Source organism: Leucopleurus acutus, assembly GCF_964270905.1.
Source record: "Leucopleurus acutus genome assembly, chromosome: 16".
NCBI classification, from domain to species: Eukaryota; Metazoa; Chordata; class Mammalia; order Artiodactyla; family Delphinidae; genus Leucopleurus; species Leucopleurus acutus.
Window position 1 is genome coordinate 26597958 of NC_139158.1, and position 26108 is coordinate 26624065.

Here is a 26108-nt window from a genome sequence, read left to right on the forward strand (position 1 = left end):
TAAGCAGAAATATTCATAAGAGAAATAGGGGTGAGGGTGCTTGGGTGAATCCCAATTTCTGGCACCCTCCCCAGTCCACCCCGGGACACCACTATAAACACTAGCAGAACGCTACAGACATTATCAAATGTCCAAAGAGAGACCACCCATTTCTAGTGATTATGAGATAAAAAGAAATGTGTCCAAATCTAAGCAAGGCAAAGGTCAGAAATAGCAAATAAAACAGAACATGGTATGTACTTCTTGGAGGTGGCGGAAACTGGCTTTCATTAACATAAGAGAAGCATTTCAGGCTCTTCCTGCATAAAACTTTGTGTTTTTCCAACTCCAAATAGACAGATTTTCTTTCTAGACAGGGTCAGAAATCACTAGGGCAAAGGCAGCTAGCTAGCTCACTGGACACTGAGCTGCCTGCAATTTGAGACCCTGTGATTTACTGCCTGTGAGTGGTGGTGGGCAAGATAAGTGCACACAGGGAAGCGTGTCCTGGTCTCTCCTCTTTCGTGTCTGCTCTGTGGCATATATTCAACGACCTATCTTGTATGAAACACTGGAGATGCCTAATGACTCAGAAAGTGATCAAAAACTACTGGTAGTTACTAGTAACCCATACCTTAGCTATCTGTTTTTAAACTATCCCGTTACGATTCACACATTCTAAACTAACGAATCCTTTTCAGGACTTGCACACTGATGGTTGAGTGCCTCTCTGACCAAATTCTGAGCTCCTGAAGGTCAGGAATCAAGCCAGAGAATTCTATCATTGTACCTGAGAGCTACTGGCACAAAGCTGAGTTCTAGATATTTGTAGCTGAAAATCAAATCCACAAATCTTTGACTTCTTTCACAGAAGTTTCTTAGAACTTCCGTCAGAATCACCTGGGAAGTTTGGTGAACTCAAAGATATTTGGCAGAGGCCCAAGAATGTTCATTTTAAACAAGCCCCTTAGAATATTCTTATGTACATGGATGTTTGGGAACTAGAGAGCTGTTACATACCAATAAACACTTAGATGCCTAAGTATATGTGTCACACAAGGTACAGGTGAGAGATTAACAAAATCAAGTTTAAATAACACTTCCAATCTCATTTCCTCTTCTCTCTAGTCCCTCCTCTCGCCACTGTCTGAATCATCCTTCTGGAGCAAAATTCTGATCAAGTCCTTCCTTTGCTCAAAACCTTCCCAACTGTGAGACTATAAAACCCATGGTCATAAGCTTGTCATTTAAGAATCTTTATAGCCCCCCTGCAATCAACATAACTTTTAAACTAAGAGCACGAACTCTGGGGCCAGAATGACTGAATTCAAATCCCAAAGCCTGCAATTATTAGTTGCGTGACCTCAGGCAAGTCACTTAACCTCTCTGTGCCTCAGATTCTTCATCTGTAAAATGGGGATATGAATAGGACCTGCCTGATAGGGTTGTTGGCAGGATTAAATGAATTAATGCATGCACAGCACTAAGAATAGTGCCTGGCACATAGTAAGTGCAAAATAAGTGTTAGATATTACTATTATCCTGATTACCTCCTACTCTTCACCTACTCACACATTATACTCTAGTCCCACCTATTAATTCCTGCTCCTTGGGCATTTTTTCATATCACCCTGTTCCCTCCATCTGTGACACAGCGCCACACCATCTCTGGGTCAAAAGTGTCCAACTGACAAGACCCAATTCAACTGTCACTGGAAAATCTTTAATAACGAACTCCCCTCATAACCCAAATTAATCCTTCCTGCCTCTGTGCACTAGTGTAACTTTTATTTGTGCATGTTTTCTTATCTCCTAGACTATGATTTCCCTGGAGAGGCTGAAACAGTATGGTCTTAAAGGTTAGACAGACCTGGGTTCCAAACCAGATCACATTTATCTGCTCTGAGCCTCCTATTTCCCATTTATAAGTTCAGGATAATAACACCTCCTTTGAAGGAGGCTTAAATGACAAATTCTATCTATAGATATTCAAAAAGTCTGCTGTATGAGTGATTGGTATTATTAATAGAATTATTAATAGTGGTATTTATTTAGTGCCAGCTATGTAGATAGTACCAGTGCCAAATACTGGAGCTTAAAAAAAAAAAAGACAGAATTGCCCTGGAGAAGCACAATTTTTCCATCAAGTTTATGGAGATATGGGTTTGTATATCCCTAGGCTGGCTTGTTTACAAAATAGCTGTGACAAAAACAAACAAAACAACCCAACCCACACGTGCACTCTGCGTCAGCTCTGGGGTGCGTCCAGGGAAGACAGCAAAACTCCTTTCTATTGACGTTTCAGAAAGTGACATCAAGACCACCTACAAAGGACCGACCAACGGGCTTCGGTGGGGAGGACCCAACGGGGACTGTTCAGACCATGACAGCACCTGGCTCTTCCTCCTCCCCACCAAAGTTGGGGGGCCGCCTTCTGCCCGCCAAACATCCCCAGCTTGACATGTCCTCTCTTTTGCCTTTTTTTTTTTTAAAGAAAACTTCCTTTTGCATAAGTCCAGATTTCTGAGCCGTGAGCTCAGAATCACAAGAGCTGGGACTGCGACTCCGGGATTTCACTTTGCCCTTTCTGTGCGTCCGTTACCCTCTTTTAAAACTAGAGCAATCGTTCAGCCTTGGGGCCGGAACGTGCCCGGCCAGTCAGACCTGAAGCCCAGTCTGGCGTCTATCAGAAGCCTGGTCAATTCTGTACGCGCTGTCGTAGGCTGCGACCCGCGCTCCCGGGGGCGGGCGCCCCGTCGTCTCCCTCCAAGGTGTGTGGAAGCGACGTCCCCTCCCTCTCGCCCTAGGTTGATTCTGGAACTACAGGCTCGGACTCTGACCCTGGAGGGAACACAGGTGAGGCCAACAGACCGGCCGTTCCGAGGTGGGCTCTCGGGAAGGGATGGAGAAGCTGGCCAAGCGGGAGTCCACTCCCCGAGGCCAGGACCGCGGCTGCTCAGGCCCGGGGCCTGGGAGGAGAAAGCCCGTTCACCCCTCGGAGTCCGTCCTACACATCCGCGGTCCACACCCCGCCCCCAAATCGAGCCCGGGCCGCCCCCTGGCCATCCTCCGCCAAACCGCTGCTTACCGCCGCGCTCATCCCGGGGCCGAACTGGCCATCGACGCCCGCCTGGAACCCAGCGTGAGCAAAGGAAGAGATAACGGCTGCACTTCCGGAAATAACCTAGGCCTGACTGCGGAGGAGAGTGCCCCCGGCCCGCGACCATAGAGGAGAGGCTGCGCTCGTTCCCTAACCCCCTCGACCCCGCGCCCTCCCCGCTGCCTAGAGAGGCCACTCTTGGGCCGGGGAGGTCCGCGCAGGCGTACTACCGCCGGTCCCGCCCCTTACTCTTGGACGCACAGACCTTGAGCCAGGGCTTTACACCGAGAAGGCGAGGCTTTTGTGTGTATTTGATCCTCCAGAGTGGCTGTTATTGTATCTGCAGGAAACAGCTTTGCCCGGAAATTAAAATTATATTACAAGACCGTACTGTACTCGCCACAATTTTTTTTGCCTTTACATTTTATGCAGAAAATCAGAGAACCATGGCTAGATTTCCATTTGCAGTATTAAGAAGAATCGGAATTAACGTGACTTTCTTATCACCACGTTTTTTTTGTTTTTTTTTTTCCCAGCGTCTTGGTTCGTTAAGAATTCATGAGGATTACCTGTTTTAAATCACTGGGCTGGAGATTGTTAAATCGATAATTTGGGATGATTTTTTTCCCCTAGCAATCAAATGGGCAAAGAGTAAAAAGATTGGTAATGTTCTGTGCTAGTGCCAGGAGTGTATGACTCATTTTCTGGAGGACAGTCTAGCAATAGGTATCAGCATATTTTAAAAAAATTGCCGTGAAAGATACGTAACAAAATTTACCATTTTAACCATTTTCAAGTGTGCAGTTCAGTGGCACTAACTGTATCCACATTGTGCAGTCATCACCACCATCCAGGACTTTATCATCTTCCCAAACTGAAAGTCCATACCCATTCAACAGTTACCAGTAGTTCCTTCCCCAGCCTCTGGTAACCACCATTCTACTTTCTGTTCAAGAATTTGACTACTCGGGGCTTCCCTGGTGGCGCAGTGGTTGAGAGTCCGCCTGCCGATTCAGGGGACACGGGTTCGTGCCCCAGTCTGGGAAGATCCCACATGCCGCGGAGCGGCTGGGCCCGTGAGCCATGGCCGCTGAGCCTGCGCGTCCGGAGCCTGTGCTTCGCAACGGGAGAGGCCGCAACAGTGAGAGGCCCGTGTACCGCAGAAAAAAAAAAAAAAAAAAAAGAATTTGACTACTCTAGGTACCACATATAAGTGGAATCATACAGTGTTTGTCTTGTTGTGACTGGCTTATTTCACTTAGCAAATGTCCTCCAGGTTCATCTACTTTGTAGCATGTGTCAGAATTTCCCTCCATTTAAAGGCAGAATAAAATTCCATTGTAGGTATACGTGACATTTTGTTTATCCATTCATCTGATGATAGATGCTTGGGTTGTTTCCACTTTTTGGCTATTGTGAATTATGCTGCTATGAACATGGGTGTACAAATACCTATTCAAACCTCTCCTTTCAATTATTTTGGGTGTATGCCCAGAAGTGGAATTGCTGCATTATATGATAATACTATTTTTAATTTTTTAAAGAAGGACCATACTGTTTTCCATAGTGACTGTACCATTTTACATTCCCACTAGCAGTGCACAAAGTTCCAATTTATTACCTAATAGGTGTGAAATGATATCTCATTGTGGTTTGGATTTGCATTTGTGATGATGAGCGTCTTTTCATGAGCTTGTTGGCCATTTATATCTTCTTTGGAGAAATGTTTAAGTCCTTTTTAAATTGGATTGTTTCTTTTTGTGTTTTTGAGTGGTAGGAGTTCTTTATATATTATGGATATTTACGCTTTATCAGATATATGATTTGCAAGTTTTTTTCCCCATTCTGTGGGTTGCCTCTTCACCTTCCTGATAGTGTCCTTTGATGCACAGAAGTTTTTAATTTTGATGTAATTCATTCATCGCTTTTTCTTTTGTTGCCTATGCTTTTGGTGTCATAGCAAAAAATCATTGCCTAATCCAACATCATGAAGCTTTTTTGCCCTATGTTTTCTTCTAAAACCCTTATAGTTTTGGCTCTTACATTTAGATGTTTGATTTATTTTGAATTAATTTTTATACTGTGTTAGGTAAGGTTCTAACTTCATTCTTTTCCATGTGGATATTCAGTTTTCTTAACACCATTTGTTGAAAAGAGTATCCTTCCCTCACTGAATGGTCTTGGCATCCTTGTTGCAAATCATTTGACCATTTATTCAAGGGATTATTTGGGGGCTCTCTATTTCATTAGTCTCTATGTCTTTATGTCAGTACCACACTGTTTTGATTACTGTAGCTTTGCAGTAAGTTGATATTTATTGAACTTAAATTACTTAAAATTTAAATTTAAGTGGCTATATGTGACCAGTACTTTCCATCTAGGACTTTTAAAGCTGATACTAGAAGGCAGAGAGATATTTCAAGTTTGAAGTTTGACTACTTGTCATATTGGTTTTCACATTTACTCTCCGCTGCTCACACTAGGAATAGAGGGCTTAATTAACTATATATAAATTTCCTTTCAATGAGTAGAGGAAAATGGACTTGTGGCACCTGGTGGGGAAAATATGGTCACACTCTTACTTGTTCTTTAGGGTTCTTAATATTTTCTTTTGGGAGAAAATGGTTATCTTCTTTTCAAAAAGCACAAGTGGTTCATACTCAGTATTTCTCTGAAACCTAAGGTGTGAATGCAGGGAAATGTGACAGCAGGTCAGAACGCTGATCATATCTTACATTTATTCTTACAGTGCTTTACAATTCACATACATTATCACCACTGATCCTCAACCCTATTTAGTGGATGAGAAAATCGAGGTTTAGGAAGATTGAATAATTCCAGACCTAATAAATGGCAGAGCTAGCCTTTGAAAGCAGATCTTCTAACCAACTTTCATAGTAGGCTTTTGTGAAAGACCAAGGTGAATTCATTCATTCAACCCACGTTTATCGAGCATCTCGACGTGTCAGCAGTGTCGTAGGCTCTGGGAATCAACTGCAAACCACAAACCAACGTAAAACTCCATCAGGCAAGACCTAATCTGTTTTGCCCACCGTAGTACTCCCAGTAGCTAGTGCAGTAGATAAAGGTCTCAGGTTTGCGTTCCCCGTCACCTCTGTAAGTAACTCTCTTTTCCATTATTCTTATTGCAGCACCCTGCTCTTTCTCTTCACAGCGAACTTTGGGTTTCCAAGTGGCAAGTTCGATTCCTGCCTGACTTTCCCCTCTTCCCTCAAGTTAAGCTCCAGTGGGAGCTTGTCTTTTTCATTCCTCACTGTATCCCCACTCCTTTTAGGGTGCCCGGCACATAACTGGAACTCAAGAAATATATATTCATCAACTGGATGGATGTCATGTCACGCAAACTTCTGAAGTAAATGGCCCGGGCTTCCCTGGTGGTGTAGTGGTTAAGAATCCGCCTGCCAATGCAGGGGACACGGGTTCGAGCCCTGATCTGGGAAGATCCCACACGCCGCGAAGCAACTACGCCTGTGCGTCACAACTACTGAGCCTGTGCTCTAGAGCACGCGTGCCACAACTACTAAGCCCATGTGCCACAACGACTGAAGCCCACGTGCCTAGAGCCCGTGCTCCGCAACAAGAGAAGCCACCGCAATGAGAAGCTCGCGCATCTCAACAAAGAGTAGCCCCCGCTCCCGCAACTGGAAAAAGCCGGCATGCAGCAATGAAAACCTAATGCAGCCAAAAATAAATAAATAAAGTAAATTGTCCAAGTCTGGTCCTCACCAGTTAGACCACGCCTTGAAGGACTTTGATAGCCACGCCCCTCCTGTGTCCCGGGAAAGGAACCCAGCCTTGGCCCCGCCCCTGCCATGACGCAGGCACACGTGACGGCGCGCCGGCGCGCGCTGTTTCCGGAAGTCATCCCCGCGGTCTCCGGCGCTGCTGCCTGCGCTGCTGGCGGTGGAACTTCGCGAGTGGAACTGCAGAGGCGGGCCGGACGGGGCCGCGGGCCTGGCCACTCTGCAAAATGGAGATAATCAGGAGCAGTGCGTGTCCGCCGTGCACCTCCCCGCGTACCCGCGGCCCCCTTCACCCGGCCTGCTAGGCCCGGAACACGGCCGGTCTGCTTGGCGGGGCCTGGGGCAGAGGCAGCCCCTCAGGGGTTTGCTCCCATTTTGCGCCTCTTGGGGGGCCTTATTCCTCTCTGGCCCATACACCCTTCGGGGCCTTGTCGTCCTTCTTACCCGGCCACCCCCAGGGCCTTATCCCTCTCAGGCTCGTGCCCCCGCGGGGCTTATTTTCCGCCCCTGTCTGTGCACCCCTCATGGACCTGTCCTTCCGCCCTAGGAGACGTAGGAATTCCCCGGGCCCTCCTTCCTTCCCAACCTAGTAGCCCGTGGGCAAGCAGCTAGGCCACCGGTTCTGAGCCTCTTCTCGGTTTCTCCACAGATTTTAAGAGTAATCTCCACAAAGTGTACCAAGCCATAGAGGAGGCGGACTTCTTCGCCATCGATGGGGAGTTTTCAGGTATCCCTCGCTTGCAAGCTTGAGGCTGGCACCTTGCAGTGCATAGCCAAAACTCCTGCACCCCTACCCCCTGCTCCCTTGCCCCGGACTTCTGCCTGCTGGCCGCTCCTCCCTGTTTGTAGCCTTGGGCAAGTTGCATGGGTCTCCACGTTTCCTCTTAAACGTTTCGAAAGCACGGAAGAGGTGAGGTGCGGTGCGGTGGGTTTTGTGATTGGGTTTGTGGTTGTTAGACCTCTCAGGGTTGCAGATAGAGATTAAGGTTTTGGTGCTGCATAAAAACTGTTGGATGTGTGTGAGACAGCTTGGGAGTTCGGGTCAGGCTTTTTTGTACGTGTGGTGAAATACACATAACATAAAATTGATCGTTTTAAAGTTCAGTGGCATTGAATACATTCACATTGTTGTGTATCCATCTCCAACCATCCATCTCCAGAACTTTTTCATCTTCAGAACTGAAACACTCTACCCATTGAACAATAATTCCCAACTCCTCTCTCCCCTCTGCCTCTGGCAACCACTGTTTCTGTCTCTGAATTTGACTAGTTTAGACATTTCCTGTAAGTGGAATCATACAATATTTGTCCTTTGTGACCGACTTTAGAGTCGGACTTTTGCAGATAAATGAGGGTATTCCTTTAGGCATTAGTGGAAGTGTTCATTGCCTGCCTTGGCATGGGTGTGCATGTGTGTCTAATACTTTACTAACAGTTATAACTGCAAGATTTTTTCTTTTTCTCCTTTTGGATCAAAGATATCCACTTGTGGTATAGATAACACTTTTGCTACAAGCTTAACATGTTTGTAAGACTTCAGCTCTTTCTAAAGGACTCCGTGCTGCAGGTAATCTTTGGCTTTAATTAAGTGTGCAGTTTCTAGTTGGAGTCAGTTCCCTGGAAAGCTAAGAGTTTTCACCGCAAATAATTGTCTCTTGACCTTGAGTATACCTTTGTTGTGTAGATGTTACTCCAAACTGTTGACCAAGACTGTACTCTAACAATAATGCGCATCAGTATTTGTTGATGTCTGAGTATGCATTAATCTTTGAAAGCAGCAAAACTTATTCAGTCATAGAGATTGTTTCCTTAAATCATGACTGTTTTGAAACCTAATTTTTTTTTTACTGAATTATAATTGACCAATTATATCAGTTTCAGGTGTACAACATAGTGATTTGATATTTTTATACACTATGAAATCACCATGCTAAGTCTAGTTACCATCTGTTAGCTACAAAGTTATTGTTGGCTATATTCCCTATGCTGTGACATCTATTTTATAACTGAAACTTTGTATCTCTTAAACCCCTTCACCTATTTGGCCTTTCCACCCACCCCCTCCCCTCTGGCAACCATTAGTTTACTCCCTGTATCAATGTCTTTGTTTTGTTTTGTTTGTTTGTTTTGTTTTTTGGATTTCACCAATAAGTGAAATCGTATGGTATTTGTCTTTCTCTTTCTGACTTATTTCACTTAGCATAATACCTTCTAGGTCTATCCATGTTGCAGATGGCAAGGTTTTATTTTTTATGGCTGAGTAATATTTCTATATATGTATGTGTGTATATATGTATGTCTGTGTGTGTATATATATATGTGTGTGTGTATATATGGCATCTTCATTATCCATTCATCTATCTTTGGACAATTAGGTTGCTTCTATGTCTTTTCTATTGTAAATAATGATGTAAATAATGATGTAGTGACATAGGGATGCATATATCTTTTCGAATTAGAATTATTGAAGAAAAAATAATTTTTGTTTTCGTATAAATATCCATAAGTGGAATTGTTGGCTCATATGTTAGTTCTATTTTTAGTATTTTGAGGAAGCTTTATACTGTTTTCTATAGTGGCTGCACCAGTTGACCTTCCCACCAATAGTACATGATGGTTCCTTTTTCTCCACATCCTTGCCAACACTTGTTATTTCTTGTGTTTTTGAGAATAACCATTCTGACAGGCGTGAGGTGGCATCTCAAGATTGCTTTGGCTGTTCGGGATATTTTGTGGTTCCATACAAATTTTAGGATTATTTGTTCTAGTTCTGTGACAAATGCCATGGGTATTTTGATAGAGATTGCTTTGAATCTGTAGATTGCTTTGGGTAATATGGACATTTTTACAGTATTAATTCTTTGGATTCGTGAGCACAGTCTTTCCATTTATTCCCATTGTCTTCAATTTCTTGCACCAATGTCTTATAGTTCTCAGAGTACAGGTGTTTCACCTTCTTGGTTAAATTTATTCCTAGGTATTTTATTCTTTTTGATGCAATTGTAAATGGGATTGTTTTCTTAATTTCTGTTTTTCATAGTTTGTTATTAGTGTATAGAAATTTACAACAGATTTCTGTATATTAATTTTGTATCCTGCAACTTTACTGACTTCCTTTATTAATTCTAATAGTTTTTTGGTGAGGTCTCTATAGTGTTTTCTATATTTGAAATCTATTTTAGACACTGAAACTGCCCATTCTCGAATTGAAACATTCACATCTCTAAATTCATTACTATAGAGTTTAGCTTGGTAGCCAGTGAAATTAATGTTAATTTTGAGAAAGGGAAGAAAGGAGCACTTCCAATTAATTTTAATTCATGAAAATATGAAATTATAGCGCCATTGAATAGTTGACTGACATTTTTCCATTAGCATTTATTAACAAGTTAAAAATTTTATTTCTTAAAATCTAGGAATCAGCGATGGACCCTCGGTCACCGCATTAACAAATGGTTTTGACACTCCGGAAGAAAGGTATCAGAAGCTTAAAAAGGTACGTGGATGTGCTAGAAAAAAATTTTTTTTCCCATGTTGGTCCTGCATATGTTGAATTATAGAGGAATATAATCGTTAAACTTGTTCATTAATGTCTCAACCCCAGCTATAAAATGATATTTTAGTGGTATTTAAAACAACAGCAAAAATAATTGTTTGCTGGAAAACATTTTGGGGAAGGTTTAGTATTTTCAGTGTTAATTTGATTTACAGGAAATGTGATGTGGTTATTTTAATCATTTGGAAATAGGTTTACCATGACACTCTGGATGGTGGATAGGTGCCTAAGTTGGGAAAAATATTAAGAAATGTATATAAATTAATAATGCATCTGATACCTACTAGAGAATGGACTTGAGGATATGGGGAGGGGGAAGGATAATCTGTGACAAAGTGAGAGTGGCATGGACATATACACACTACCAAACATAAAATAGATAGCTAGTGGGAAGCAGCCACATAGCACCAGGAGATCAGCTTGGTGCTTTGTGACCACCTACAGGGGTGGGATAGGGAGGGTGGGAGGGAGGGAGACGCAAGAGGGTAGAGATATGGGAACATATGTATATGTATAACTGATTCACTTTGTTATAAAGCAGAAACTAACACACTATTGTAAAGCAATTATACTCCAATAAAGATGTTAAAAAAAATAATGCGTCTGATAGATAATCTGTAATCTGTTCTAATTGGAACAAAGTTAAGTAATCAGAAAACCCACCTGATTGAGAATACTGTTGCTGACGTCGACTGTAGAGCACTGTTTTGACAGATATTTTATTTCCCTTTTCCAGCATTCCATGGACTTTTTGCTGTTTCAGTTTGGCCTTTGCACTTTTAAGTATGACTACACAGATTCAAAGTAGGTTGTTTTAATAAGTGGTGGGAATTCTTTTGTCATGGCGTAATGTAACGCCCTAAGTCTCCTTTTATCTTATTTTCCCCAGGTATATAACAAAGTCTTTTAACTTCTATGTTTTCCCGAAACCCTTCAATAGATCTTCACCAGATGTCAAATTTGTTTGTCAGGTTAGTAGTATAATTGAGTTGTTTTTCTGTTATGAATTGCTGATGAGGCAGTGTGAAAATGTGGAATCAGAATTCTCTCTAAAATTTGGTTCTACTACTAACTTTGCACTTTGGGCAAATCATTTCACCTCTCTGACTTTCAGTTTTAGGGTTGTAAATTAATGACACTCCCATCTTCCCTTTTACTTGAGAATGAGTTAAGGAATGAGATGTAAGTGACAGGCAGATGGAAATGAGAACGTGAGCTTTATCATTAGTAAAGCTGAATCTGAGACCATGGCTTCGTAGTGTGACTCTTTTGGGGATTTTTAATGTCTTACCCCTGAATTGAACCTACAGATCAGGACCTTCAGGCTTCTTCCCACCCCATTCTCATTGCACCCATCTCCAAGGGTAGAGCTTTATTTTCTGGAAGAGGCGGGTATGTGTGTATCCTCTTTGAAAAGAGAAAGCCCAAAAGGGGCTAAGCTATATATGTTCAGTTTCTTTTCCCAAGCTCACCAATTAGGAACGAGAGGGTAGATAAAGACCACTGTTTCCTCCTGAGGAGGAGAGGGCTGACTTTATGAGCCAAGGTAAGGTATACAAGGAGGTTCCCCTTTAGAACACCCTGTTTGGAGTTGTAGCTGATCTAATAGACACTCAGTGAATATCAGTTTCCACTTTCTGCTCTCTCTTTTTTTTTTTTTTCCTTTCTGCTCTTTTAATAATCTGATACAATGGATAAGGTGAATGTGAATAAGTGTATAGCGAATGGATATGTGATGAAAGCTGAATGTTGGCCTTTTCTCCCTTATGATCTTATGCTTGAGCTTCTCTCCCCGTAGCAACATTAGTTCCTTTGAGTCTTCCCATCTTTCCTTTTTCCTGCATGTAAGTAGTAATGCAGTTAAGAAAGCCTGGAGGGTAGGCTTCTGAGTGACTGAGTCATGTCAGGTTCTTTCTGTAATAAGGCAGGATATAAACAAATGAAATTGAGCATTAATTGTATATCTAGGGCTGAAGAGAAGGTAATTTTGGTTTTGTAAACCTGAATTTTTCTTAAATTAGCAAATAAACCATAGTTGATATTTCTTTACCCTGCAACCAGTTAACAGCTATTTACCAGTCACCTTAGTATAGGATACTTAATTAAACAGTATTTGTAGATTTTCACTGAGAGAAAAATAGGCTCAGTTGGGAAATTTGTGTGGATGTAGTTTTCCAACAGTACCAGGAAAAGACAATTATTTAAAGTGGATTCCATGGCTTTAGCCAGGGGTTAATCAAACAAATGCAGACAGTGGCAATGAGACACCGTGGGGATGATGCTTTGTTCTAAAAGACCAACACAAACACAGTTATTCTAGGAAATGAATTGGAAACAGATCAAAAGAACCCTACCCATTGTACAAAGCCATTCTGGGGCTACACCTGGAACACTTTAGGTAGTTATAGTAGCCAGCCACTCCTTAAAACAAAGAAAGACATCACAGACTTGAAGACAGGCCAGAGACTAATGTCTAAAATGGACAATGGGATAAAAATGGTGCAATTCTCGGGTTTCCCTGGTGGCGCAGTGGTTGAGAGTCCACCTGCCGATGCAGGGGACGCGGGTTCGTGCCCCGGTCCGGGAAGATCCCACATGCCGCGGAGTGGCTGGACCTGTGAGCCATGGCCGCTGAGCCTGCGCGTCCGGAGCCTGTGCTCCGCAACGGGAGAGGCCACAACAGTGAGAGGCCCGTGTAGCGCAAAAAAAAAAAAAAAAAAAAGTGCAATTCTCTGTTCTGGAAAAGCAAAGGCAGAGAAGAGGTTTAGACTCAGTAAGTAAACTTGTGAATTGTATGGATATGGTAAATGATAGTGTCTTTGAATTTTTTTCTTTTGTCCTCCATCTAAGGTGGATTTTGCTTTAAAATTCTATGGTGACAGCAGGGTTGCATCTTAAAAGGAACTTATTAGCTTCTGGAGTCAGCGACTAGGGTGAAAATTGTGTCTGGTCAAAAATCAATCTTGAAAAGCTCTTATTACCCTTAAAGCAGGGAGAATTTGGGGGCAGAATAACTTAATATGCTCTTTGAAAAGTAAGCATCTGTATACATAGTGAGCTGCTGACACTGGGCGGGATATGGGGGAGCTACCTGAGAGCCAGGCACACTCCTGGAGCACGTGCCCGTCCAGTGGGGCGACAGAAGAACTGCATGGCATTGGCATTGTCTTCACCTCCTCTTTTTCTTCTCTTCTCCTTCCTTTTTCTGATCGAACATCTATAGTTGAATTCATGGAAGAAAATACATACGTGGTCGTGAAAAATCGAGACCCTGCTACTGTCTGTAGAGTAAAGAACGAGTTTCTTTTTTTATCCCGTCTTGCCCATGCCACTTCTTTCCCCATTTCACTCCTTTTATGTCCATATACTCTTATGTCTACATATATATACATAATTTTAGCTTTTTTCTTTAATATACACAGGATCATAATATTCATATTTTATATAACTTGCATTTTCTACTTAACACACTGTCTTCATATTTCATAGTATGGATATGTTATAATTTAACTGGAGTTTAGAAGTTTTCCAGTGGTTACCTATTTAAACAATGCTATAGTCAGCGTCTGTGTGCAGCATGTCTTGGTTATATGTAGGAATTTTTTTATAGGATAGATTTCCTAGAAGGGGAATTGCTGACTCATAGAGCTTATATATTTAACATTTTGATAGATGCGTCAAATTGTCCTCCCAAGTAGCCATGCTCATCTTTTGAATCCTGAAAATGGTACATTTAGGACAAACCAAAGATAGTGGTTAGTAAACCACAAATAGATTTTGTTGGTTCAAAGGGTTTTTCCTTTATTTTATTTTCTTTTCTTTTTATACAGCAGGTTCTTATTAGTTATCTGTTTTATACAAATTAGTGTATATATGTTAATCCCAATCTCCCAATTCATCCCACACCCTCCCCCCACCAACCCCTGGCCGCTTTCCCCCCTTGGTGTCCATATGTTTGTTCTTTACGTCTGTGTCTCTATTTCTGCCTTGGAAACTGGTTCATCTGTGCCATTTTTCTAGATGGGTTTTTTTCTTTATTATGGTAAAAAATACATAACCTAAAGTTTACCATTTTAAGAGGCTTTCAGTTCAGTGGCATAAAGTACATTTTTTTTTGTGCAACTTAGAGGGTATTATTTGAGTGGAAAGTAAATAGCTTCAAAAAGGGGATAGGTGAATCTCTGACTCTAGATTTTTAAAGAAGGAAGTTAGGATGTTTTGGAGTCTAGTGACAGCAGGGACAAAAATGCCTTTCTATAATCCATCTTTTGGTGCCTCTGTCAGTGATGGAATATTAGGTGGGCAGAGTTTTAAGAATACTCAGGCATGGTAGATAAAAAGGCTTGTGGCCCAAGTCAGAAGTCATTGGGTCTTGTTCAGAACAAGATAAAAAGGGAATATGTGGGCGGGGACTGGTTGCTTATTTGAAACCACAGGAAACCTGGACATGATGGAAAATGATGTGCCTGTACCCACACGTGTGTGTGTGTGTGTGTGTGTGTGTGTGTGTGTGTGTGTGTGTGTGTGTGTGTATTTGGTAAGGTTGCCTTTTTATATCTCATCATATTTTAAAAAGAATTTGTGTTGGGTAAAAAGTATGTATATATATATAAAAGTATATACAGTATATGAAACCTTTTAACATAAGATTAAAAAGATAAGTAAGTGAAAAGTTGGAAGAAAAGAAAAATGAGGATACGATTACTGTGTTATGATTAGAACACAGAATTTGTGTCAAAGAAAGTCTCACCTTTTTGTCTCTGAGCTTCCTACCAGCCAAGAATAGGGGGAACACACAATCAATTCTGTGGCCCATAGGATCGAAATAGGCCAGAGCTCAGGAGGAGTTCAGCTTTCCTCAGACTAGAGACCTCAGAACATTTCCCCTTCTGTTATCATAAAGAAATCACTAATGTAGAAGACCTTGTCTTCAGTGGCATCTCTAAAGAGAATACTGGAACTGATACAGCGTCCCTCAGCCTAGACTGATGGTATAATGTCAGGTACAGGTCAGGAAGGTAGTTCTATGAGGGGTCAGATTAAAATGACTTGTGTGCTGCCCTCTAATGTTCTGACTTAAAACAAGAATAAAATTAGAGAAGCTACAGTGATGTTTCCCACTCTTCAGTCAGTTGAGTAAGAACTTTGTGAAAATTTTCCCATTCTTGTGTAGTATTATTTAATTAATATTTTTACTAACATTTACTTATATATTTTGACTTACCCTAGGCTTGAGATATGTATTTAATAAGTCTCGTTACTGGGAATTTTTCTCTATTTTGATCTTGAATGTAAAGAACATCCAATTAAGAGCTTGGGACTTCCCTGGCAGTCCAAACCCTTCCAAAGCAGGGGGCGCGGGTTCAATCCCTGGTCGGGGAACTAAGATCCCACATGCCACACGGCGTGGCCAAAAAAAGAAAAAAAAGATTTGGGGCTTTCAGAATCTAAGTTGAAGTGAATAATTGATATCTTATAACTTGCACATGTTTGCTACCTTAAACCTGAACCTGGGGTGAGATAATAGAAATACATTAATTTTTGTTTATAGTCTTCTAGTCAGTACAGCCACCAGGAGTTTCCTGCCGATTGGGAGAATATATGTTCACTAAGTAAAATTTTCTTAAATGTTGTGAAACAAAGGATATTTGTTTTATAAGCTATAAAGGAGAAGAGCCCAGATAATTTAAGTGAATTAATGGATGATTTGGCAGCCGTGGAGTAGAAATGCCTTGTCCTGTGACCTTTGGCGTGCTGCCTTCTTGCCTGGTTGCCTTTGTTTACTTGCCTGAGTTCTTTCTCTGCTTCTATTCATACACCTGCCACGAACATCACCGAAACGCATGTTCTGTTTACTCTTGTTTCAGAGCTCAAGCATTGACTTTCTAGCAAGCCAAGGATTTGATTTTAATAAAGTTTTTCGCAACGGTAAGACTATGTGTGACCTCTCTTTAGAGCTTGTAATTCTGGATTTAGTTGAGAATTATCTTTTTGTGCCTGCTGTCTGAGACAGGATCTCGGATTCCCAGTCCATCGTGTGCAGCCATAGAGTTTTTATTGTGCCCTTTTTTTAAGGCCTGAACCGAACAGGAGAGGAGCTGCTCCTTCATTTAGCTCTATTGAGGCCTCTCAAGCTCCTGGTTTCACTGAGTGGAGCTTTTCTGTCGCTGGTGTGACTTGGTTTCCTGGCAGACCACCTGGGGGGAATGCATCCCTGTTTCCTTTCAGTGGTACAAGTGCTACGATGTAGCATTTTGAAAAGCAGCCGTATTCCAGTAATACAGAGATGGTCTTTGGAGGAAAAAATGTCTACATAGTCTGCACAATCCTGATGGCTAACTTGCTGGCATGATAGGCTGGCAAGCGGCCTGGAGGGAGGGACTACGTCCCTGCCTTATCCCCAGAGCGGAGCACGATTCCTCTTCCATATCAGGGAGGTGACAGTTAAATATTTGATGAATGAACACCGGACGTTAGACCACACCAGAGTGGTTTTCCTTCCTCCATTCATTTGTTTCCCAAAAAGTATTGGGGAAAGCCTCTGGTTTTCTCAGCAGTATTAAGCGCCTGCTGCTCTAAGGTCAATAGGTACTTTTCACTTAATTATGCTTGTAAATTGTATTCATTCCCATGGGGAATGTATTATTGAGTGAGGTAAGAAAGGAGATTTTTCTCAGCAAAGGTTCTAGAGCAAAGACTTCAGCTAAAGTCTCTTCCCCTGAGCATGATATCCTTGCAGGGCCTTTAGCACCCATGTCATGTTGTTTTTTAAATTGCTTTAGTGGTGCTGCGTCTTCATGTCTAGTGATGATTTTGATTTTTGGAAATACTAAAAGAAATTTGGAATCCAAACTGCTTAACATGGTGGATGAACCAGCTGGGTAACGCAGTTTGGGTATAATAAAACAATTTATTTGCTTTGGCTCATACTTGACTCTGAAAGCCATTATAAAACACAAGTTCCAAATGTAGTTAGAGCCCTATAATGGAATAGTTGCAGAAATCTTTTGAAGGAACTACTTTACCCAGACTCATATGAGTGTGTAATTTCCAGCCTGATGGTTTTATTTTCATAAAAGGAGAGAAACAGCTAAATTGGAGGATGCCTCACTCTCTAGTTTTGTAGTCAGACCTTGTAATATTTTAGTCAGAGCTGCATCAGGGCTCCCAGGCCAACTGTTATTACCGAGACTCTAACCCCGTGCTGTTGTAGATGCTCTGTAATTCTGACCTAGACCTTCACTTCTCTTTCTTATCAAATCTTGCCACTCAGGGTTCGCAAATGCCAGGCCCTTTTCTCCTGGCAGTCTTCTTGTTAGTGCCTTTGACTTCCTTGTCTGAAATGGAACCAGGTGACTCCTCTTACCGTTCCCCCTGCAGCCCTCCCAAGCACAGGTGGTTTCAGCTCTGTCTCTGTATCTGCAGCCAGACAGTGGTAGGCATGCCACCTTCAATCCACTTGAGTTCCCACTTCTCAGGAGCCATGCTTCTTCCCAGGGCTGCGTCACCAGCTCTGCCATCCCTCTTTCTGCTGACTTCCTGGGCGTGGCCTTCACCAGAAGCCTTGGCGACGGCTCATCGTCTTTCTCTCCACTCCTACCTCTCTCCTCCTTCTGGGTGACTCCAGCATCCACAAGGACAGCCAGCAAATGCTCTGTCTTGTCTGTTTCTTGGCCAGGCGGTCAGCAGTCCTCGCTTCTGCCTCCCCTTAGCCCTGCACTCCCTTGGCAGCATCATGGGTCTTATTAGCAATAACTGTGCCCATCTCCATCATTTCTCTTGTCTTTCTCTTCCACTTACTTGGGTACCTCATTTCAGCCATCAGTTGACCTCCATTGCTTTTCCACTATCGGTTACCTTCCACTCTCCTGTCTTGACTTCTCTCCTTGTCCACCTGGTCCATCATTATCCTTTCTTCCAGCCCTTGCTCCTCTTTCCCTCTGTTGCCCTGGTCTAGCCAAGTCCCAGCCCTGGTTGGATCTTATCATCCACCTCCTCTATTTCTGAGCATCTGAATATTGCAGGAAAATGTGACACACCTGAGCTAATTTGTCACTTTAAATTCATGACCACAAGCTTCAAGAAAGGACTCAGTCGTGCTCAAAAATCCTACTTTTCTGACTTAGAAATTCCCTTTCCAACTCTCTGTGATGTCTGTCGCACTCAGTTGATGACCATGCCTCTCAATGAAAATAGAAGCCATCAGGGAAGAGCCACTTCGTGTTCTCACCACCAGACCCACAGGTCTCCCCCGAGCCCGGGCTCAGCCTTTTCGTTTCTCTCCTTACAGAGAAGAGGAGTCCCTGCACCGGTCAGAGGCTAGTACCTGCCTCCTAGTCAGGCACTGGCTCTTCCAGTTTGCCCTTCTCTCTCCTGGATATTTTCCCGTCTCTGCTGATCATTCCATCAACCTTTGTAAACATGCTTTGTGAAAGTGCAGAGCTTCTTAATCTAGGCCATGGGCCACCTTCCTGCCATAGATAGAATTCAGAAGTCTGTGAACTTGGGGAGGGCATTGTGGAATTCAAATCTATATTTTCTCTAACCTTGAAGTGAATTTGTTTGTTTCTTCTGTTAGGAATGTCGGCAACAACCCAGCAGTGTTAGAGTAGCTGGGAGGTTGTCCTCAGTGAAATCCCAGGTATCTTCAAATGGCATTTCAGTTGTGACAGTTATCTTGAATATTGTTTACCTTCATCAGTACTTTGAAATTACCATAATTATGTCACCTGCCATTAGGTCTTGTTATTTAATGTGTTGACCAGGAAGCTGATTTCCTGTATTATTATCCCATATTATTATATCACAGATTAAAAAAAGAATTTTTGGTAACTATTTCAATATAATTACCTTTCTTTACAGTCTTGCATATTTTATTTTATGCATTTGAAAACATTATTCTGGGGAAGGGTCTGTAGGTTTCACCTGGCCACCAAAGGAGTTGGTGGCCTGTGAAGATTAAGCAGGCCTGCAGGAACATCTCTGTCTTGAAATAACTCCAACCAAAGCAAAACCATCCCCCCCTCACTTGATTCCACATCCCCTTTCCACTTCTGGCCTGTGATCCTCCCACTCAGAGGAAAGCATCTTGAATGAGATGTGTGTTCTCACTGTTCCTTCCTCTTCCCCTCTAGTTTTTTTCTTCACCCACCCCCAGCTGGCCCGCCATCTGCACCCCTCCAAGGACACTGCTGGTCCCCCGTGCCTGCCATGATCTCAGACCCCATAGATCCTTCTTTGTCCTCATCTCGTTCCACCTTTGGAGGAATTTGACCCAGTCGATTGCTCCCTCCTTCCCTAGACGCTGTCCTCTGGCTTTCAGACACTCATTCTCCTGGTTTTCGTCCCACCTCCCTCTGGACTCCCCCGTGTCCTGATTGGCTCATTCTCGTCTCACCAGCTTCTAAATATTACTTTTCCTAGTTGGTCTCATATATTCCATGGTTTTATTTATTTTTTATTATTAAATTCTTATTTCGAAATAATTTCAGACTTATATAAATGTTGCCAAAATACCGCAAAGAATTCCTGATACCTTCCCTCTGATTTCCCAGGTGTTAGCATTATAATGTTTGCTTTGTTGTCCTTTCTCTCATTATATATGTGTATATATAATTTTTTTCCTGAACCATTTTAGAGTAAGTTGCACCCATGATGCTCCTTTATTCCTAACTACTTCAGTGTGAATTTTCCTAAAAACAAGAGCTCTTATATAGCACAGTAATCCAAATTAGGAAATTGACATTGCTACAGTACTGTTACCTCATTTGCAAACCTAATATAAGTTTTGCTACTTATAGCAAAAGAGGAAAAATAATTTCCCCTTGTCCAGATTCAATCCAGGACCACACGTTGCCTTTGAACTGTCATATCTCTTTGCTCTTTTAAAATCCAGAACAGGTTCTCAGTCTGTGATTTTAGTACCTTGACGTTTTTGCATAGTGGAGGCTAGTTATTTTGTAGAATGCCCTTCATTTTGGATTTTTTTGATGTTTCCTCAGACAAGTCCACATGCATCTGTTCATCTCGGGCAGGGATACTGCACATGTGAATGTCTGTGCTGCTCAGTGCATCATATCAGGAGGCATATGACATCAATTAGCCACATTACCGACGATAACTTTTTTTTTTGTAGTATGTAAAGTATGAAGTACACTAATATTGTTGTGCAGCTGTTGGTGTTTTTAATGTGGATCACTTTTTCACCAATTAGTTTTAGCATCCGTTGATAATTCTTGCCTGAAACAATTATTATTGCTGACGAGTGATGATTTTCTAATTCCATCATTCTTTCTATAAAGTTTTTTAAGTGTCACATGGCTTTTAATGCCCCCCACGTCCTGATGACACCTACATTTATATCTCAACACCTTTCTCTGGAGCTTTAGGTTTATATCTGCACCTCTTCATTTATATATACATCACTAGATGATTTATTATATCCAGGAGGTAGCTTTTGATTTTCACCCCTTGGGCCCCAAGTCTATTCATTGCCTAGTTTTCCCCACTTCAGTAAGTGGCCCTACTGTTGTCCCAACTGCTTAAACCTAATAGTTAGATGTCGGTTTTTATTTTGCCCTTCCCTTTCTCCCTCACCCACAGTATGTTGGCAAGTTCTAGCTCTCCTATCTCTAGAATCATTCTCTCCATCTCTGTAGATTAGGCCAAGGTCATAAACTATGACTTTCTGCCTATTTTATAAATAAAGCTTTACTGGGACACAGCCATACCCATTCATTTACCCATTGTGTGGCTGTTTTCATGTTACAAAGGTCAGAGTTAAGTAGTTGCAACAGAGATCCCCGTATGGCCCTCAAGCCTAAAACATCTACTGTTTGTCCCTTTAAGGAAAAGTCTGCTGACCTCTGATCTAAGTGGTTGTCTCTGGCCTGGACATCTTCAGTGGACAGTTCCTTCCATCTGACCTCCCCACTTCAACTCTCACAGGAGTCCAGATGATCTTTTAAAAACATGGAGCAGATAATGTGATTATCTTGCTTAAAACCTGATGATATCCCATTGCTCGTAGAATAAAGTAAATTCTTACGTGGCCTGTAAGGGGCTATGTAATCTTGCCCCATCCTCTCCAACCTGACATTATGCCATTCTCCTGCTTATGCTTCCTTGCTGTTTCTGGAACAGTCCAAGCCTTTTCCATCCTCTGGGCATTTATGCTTGTTCCCTGCCTGAAATACTCTTCCCCCAGCTCCTTCATGTCTGATTCATTCTTACCCTGAGGTCCTCCCTCCTGGTGGACTTCTCTGGTCAACCTAAGGTCATTCGCTTCACTACAGAGCAGGACAAGTCTACCTTGTTCACTGTTAGCTCACTAGTGCCTGATACAGTGCCTGGCACAGCGTAAGAGCCAAATCACAGTTTGTTGAAAGGAGAATGAATGAACGAGCGAATGGAGGGAATGAATAGACAAACACATTTCAAAATCATTTGTTTTTTCCATTGATTTTTTTTGAGCTGTAGTTAAATATGGTCTTTCCTGAGTCTTTTAGACGCCTTGGTTTGTTACAAAATTTTTATGATAAATGGTTACTTCTGCTAATGCATTGTTTAAAAAATTCTGTTCAGGAATTCCATACTTAAACCAGGAAGAAGAAAGACAGTTAAGAGAGCAGTATGATGAAAAACGTTTACAGTCCAACGGTGCAGGCGCTTTGTCGTACGCTTCTCCTAACACTTCAAAATGTCCCGTGACGATTCCTGAGGATCAGAAGAAGTTTATTGACCAAGTGGTGTAAGTTCCTAAACTGAAACCAAACGTGCGTTGAGTCACGTGTCTTGGAGCAGGGCTGACGTCTGTATCTCAGGCTCGTGCTTCACGTGCACAGTACACACAGAGGTGTGATGTCTGAGGGGCAGGATTTAACTGTGGTGTATCTGAGTTTGTGTCACAGCTGTCAACTGTAAATCGAGTTCTGTGTACTGTACTTAGACTTCCCATGTGTCGCCAGGCAAGAGACTATCTTGGCCAAGTGGTCAGACCTGCGTGGACCACAGGCCTGACAGCCACCGTCCAGTCCCCATGAAAACAGAGGCCCATCCAGATATTTGCAACACATCCATGTTTTTTTCTCTTGCAGTGAAGTTTCTGACAAGCAAATGTGCCCTCGGAGGAGCGTCTGGTTTTGCTCTGTTTAGCTGTCAGTATAACTGTTTTACTAGGAAAGTAAAAATGCAAATCATTTGTATTGCTGAATCCTGGAGAAGTTGTTGAGACCTCATTAATAACAGCAACAAATGCCAAAATAAAGTATTTTTCTTTAAGCCTTACTGAACTAAAAAGTTACAACATGATTTGGTAAAATTACAGTGTCGTATGTTCTTGTATTTGGATTGCTTTTGAGTGTGATGATTCTGCTGGTTGACAACTTCATTCCTTAATGATGCTGATGGTCATGTTTTTATTCTAATTCCTCAGAGAGAAAATAGAAGATTTATTACAAAGTGAAGAAAACAAGAACTTGGATTTAGAGCCATGTACTGGGTCAGTTGCCCTGAATATTTTCATGTGTACTTTTTTTGGAAAGGTAGATGATTTCTGGCATGTGCTCCATTTTGTTGCTTAAAAATGCTTTCATAAATAGTCTTTTTATTATAGGTATGTTCCCAATATTTCAGCACTAACTTTAGCATTAACAGAATTGGGACCATGGTATATAGAGACACTGAATGAATGCTTTGTTCCATCCTGGAGGGGAGAAAACTGTTGTGCACCTTTGCTTTAAGTCATGCTCAAGAGTGGCATCATTATTGTAGCCTCAATTGTGCTTCATACATAAAGGCTTTAGAAGAGCAGAATTTACTGTCAGGCTACTCCTGTCCTTTTTTTTTTTTTTTTTTTTTTTTGCTGTATGCGGGCTTCTCACTGTTGTGGCTTCTCCCGTTGCGGAGCACAGGCTCCAGACGTGCAGGCTCAGCGGCCACGGCTCACGGGCCCAGCTGCTCCGCGGCATGTGGGATCTTCCCAGACCAGGGCATGAATCCGTGTCCCCTGCATCGGCAGGTGGACTCTCAGCCACTGCGCCACCAGGGAAGCCCTACTCCTGTCCTTTTAATTTCTCTCTGCAGTAAAAAACATCAGTGTTTCGTAGAGTCAGTGACTGAAACAGCCTGCTTTCCTTCCTTTTACTTTGTGACTAGCTTCACAGAAGTGTTTTAATACATCTGTCTACTTAAAACTCTTCATACAGCCACAGGAAGTAATACTTTGGTTAGACAAGAACTTCTGCCTCTTCTATAAAGACAGTATAATAATAATAATAATAAAGAGCATTTCGATGAAGAAAAGCGGTGAGGAATCCTCCCACCTCAAACATCCTGTCTGCTCTTGTTTGCACATTACCTGTCACTTCTGATGAAGTCTCCTTTAAAAATTAAATATTTTTCCCAATTTGAAAAAGAATAAATACATGTATATGAATAACTCAGTCACTTTGCTCTACACCTGAAACCAACTCAGCATTGTTAATCAACTATACTCCAATATGAAATAAAAAGTTAAAAAAAATTCAATCCATCTTTATTTATTTTATCCATTATTATTATCATTATTATTTTTAATTTTATGTATTTTTGGCTGCATTGGGTCTTTGTTGCTGCACGTGGGCTTTCTCTAGTTGCGGTAAGCGGGGGCTACTCTTTGTTGCAGTGCGTGGGCTTCTCTTGTTGTAGAGCACGGTCTCTAGGAGCGCAGGCTTCAGTAGTTGTGGTGCGCAGGCTCAGTAGTTGTGGCGCACGGGCTAGTTACTCTGTGGCATGTGAGATCTTCCTGGACCAGGGATCGAACCCATGTCCCCTACACTGGCAGGCAGTTTCCCATCCACTGCGCCACCCGGGAAATCCCCAATCCATCTTCTAAAAAAAAAAAAAAAAATTAAATGTCTTTCCCAACCAGTGCTTGGTCAGTTTGAATTTTCCTTTAATGAGCCAAAATTAATACCTTTTCATTTGTTTTTATAGGTTCCAAAGAAAACTAATTTATCAGACTTTGAGCTGGAAGTAAGTGTTTATATTATACACGAGAGCTCTGTGAGGGACCCAGGATTTAAAAACTAAATGTAATTTTTTAGCTCTTATTTCATTTTTGATATTCTGCAGTTCTTGGTGATTTGACCATACCGTGTTCTTGGGCAGTGCTTTATTTTGTTATTGTTTTCCCCTAATTTCTTAAGTTGAATACCCACTTAATTTATTTCATACCCACTTAATTTATTTCCTTGTTATTCCTTCTTAGTAGATGTTGTAAAGCCTTTACAATTTTCTTTTAACTGTCACTTTGGCCTGTCCATTAACTTTTGGATGTGTAGTGTTTTTGTTCTTTGAAGGTATCAAGATATGGTAAAGATTTGGTTTTAAGACCTGGGAAATACTCAGGTGAATGCTTTTTCTAAAACAGGGGTTAGGCCATGGGTAGGTTTCAGGAGGCCTATGAATCCCCTGAAACAATATCCAAAATTGTGTGTGTGTATTTTTCTGGCGGTGTTTCTATTGGTTTAATTATATTTTCAAGTGGATCTCTAACTCAAAAATTGAGTATCAGGATTAGACAGATGGATGTTTGCACTTGACTTTGTTTGGGGTTCTTGTTCTTTCGTTAGAGTCTGCCAGTGGCATGTATACTGGGAATTTACTTTGACCAAAACAGGAAAAGGGCCATTGTTGTTTGACCAGGCTCCTTTCCTCTCACGTTATCCTTGCCACGTACTCCACCCGAGTTCCAGATTCCTCTCCTGGGCAGATGAAACTACTGTGCCGGATTACAGCAGAGTTACTCATCTCACCTCTCCCCTGTGCATGCCCCAGATCATCCAAAGGGACCTTCAGAATTTTACTTAGGAAGTAAACATTGTGATATTTAGAAGCAAGATTTGACAGTGTAGTAATGAGTTGACTGTATTACGGGATGCCTGACATTTCAGAAGATGCCTAAGTCCTAAAAATATTAATTTGAAATCAGTTACATTCCTGTGTGTTTTTTTTTTTTTTTTTGCGGTACGTGGGCCTCTCACTGTTGTGGCCTCTCCCGTTGTGGAGCACAGGCTCCGGACGCGCAGGCTCAGTGGCCATGGCTCACGGGCCCAGCCGCTCTGCAGCATGTGGGATCTTCCCGGACTGGGGCATGAACCCGTGTCCCCTGCATCGGCAGGCAGACTCTCAACCACTACGCTACCAGGGAAGCCCACATTCCTGTGTTTTAAGAGGAGAGAGAGGGAAACATTTAGTAGCTGAAATTACTCTAAAGTCTTCCTAGTAGTGGTATTTATTTCATACTTAATAAAACTTAAGTAATGGAATTATGGCTATGTAGTTATTTTTAAAATACTTAGGGTTTTAGCTGTTGTCTCATCTACTGATGTCATGTTTTCTTTCTTTTCTTTAGGTATCCCAAAGGCATTCATGTTGAGACTTTAGAAACTGAAAAGGTAACCTCAAGAATTATCCAGGGCCAACATCAAACGCATGAAACCCATGCAACAATATGCAAATGCAAAATGCAATCAAATCGAGCAGTTGAAAGTCAGAATTTACTCCTTGGCTCTGCTACATATGAACTGGGTGACACTGGGCAAGTCATTTCCCCTCTGCCAGCCTCGTTTTCCTCATTTGTGCATTGGGCATGAGCATGGTAATGAGCTATACCTATCTCACAGCTTTTTAAAAAATAGTTATCAAGTGTGTAGATGGAAGTGAACAT

At 41.9% G+C, this 26108-nt stretch overlaps 2 protein-coding genes across 3 annotated transcripts in view; one reads left to right on the forward strand and one right to left on the reverse strand.

Moving 5' to 3' along the window:
• Positions 1-3907, reverse strand: part of BFAR (bifunctional apoptosis regulator) — a 29489-nt gene extending 25582 nt beyond the window's left edge. The window contains exon 1 of the mRNA XM_082858075.1: positions 3068-3907. The gene's annotated coding sequence lies outside the window, so the exon portion shown is untranslated. The remainder of the gene's footprint in view (positions 1-3067) is intronic.
• A 3083-nt stretch (positions 3908-6990) lies between these two features.
• The window catches only part of PARN (poly(A)-specific ribonuclease), a 168633-nt gene continuing 149515 nt past the window's right edge, over positions 6991-26108 (forward strand). The window contains exons 1-10 of one of the 2 annotated variants that reach the window (XM_082857709.1): positions 6991-7089; positions 7493-7570; positions 10260-10339; positions 11136-11203; positions 11289-11370; positions 16267-16327; positions 21983-22148; positions 22833-22898; positions 24374-24412; positions 25794-25836. In XM_082857709.1, coding sequence (XP_082713835.1) covers positions 7071-7089; positions 7493-7570; positions 10260-10339; positions 11136-11203; positions 11289-11370; positions 16267-16327; positions 21983-22148; positions 22833-22898; positions 24374-24412; positions 25794-25836 — 702 coding nt within the window. In that variant the 5' untranslated portion in view covers positions 6991-7070. The remainder of the gene's footprint in view (positions 7090-7492; positions 7571-10259; positions 10340-11135; positions 11204-11288; positions 11371-16266; positions 16328-21982; positions 22149-22832; positions 22899-24373; positions 24413-25793; positions 25837-26108) is intronic. The other variant, XM_082857710.1, reaches the window with a different exon arrangement.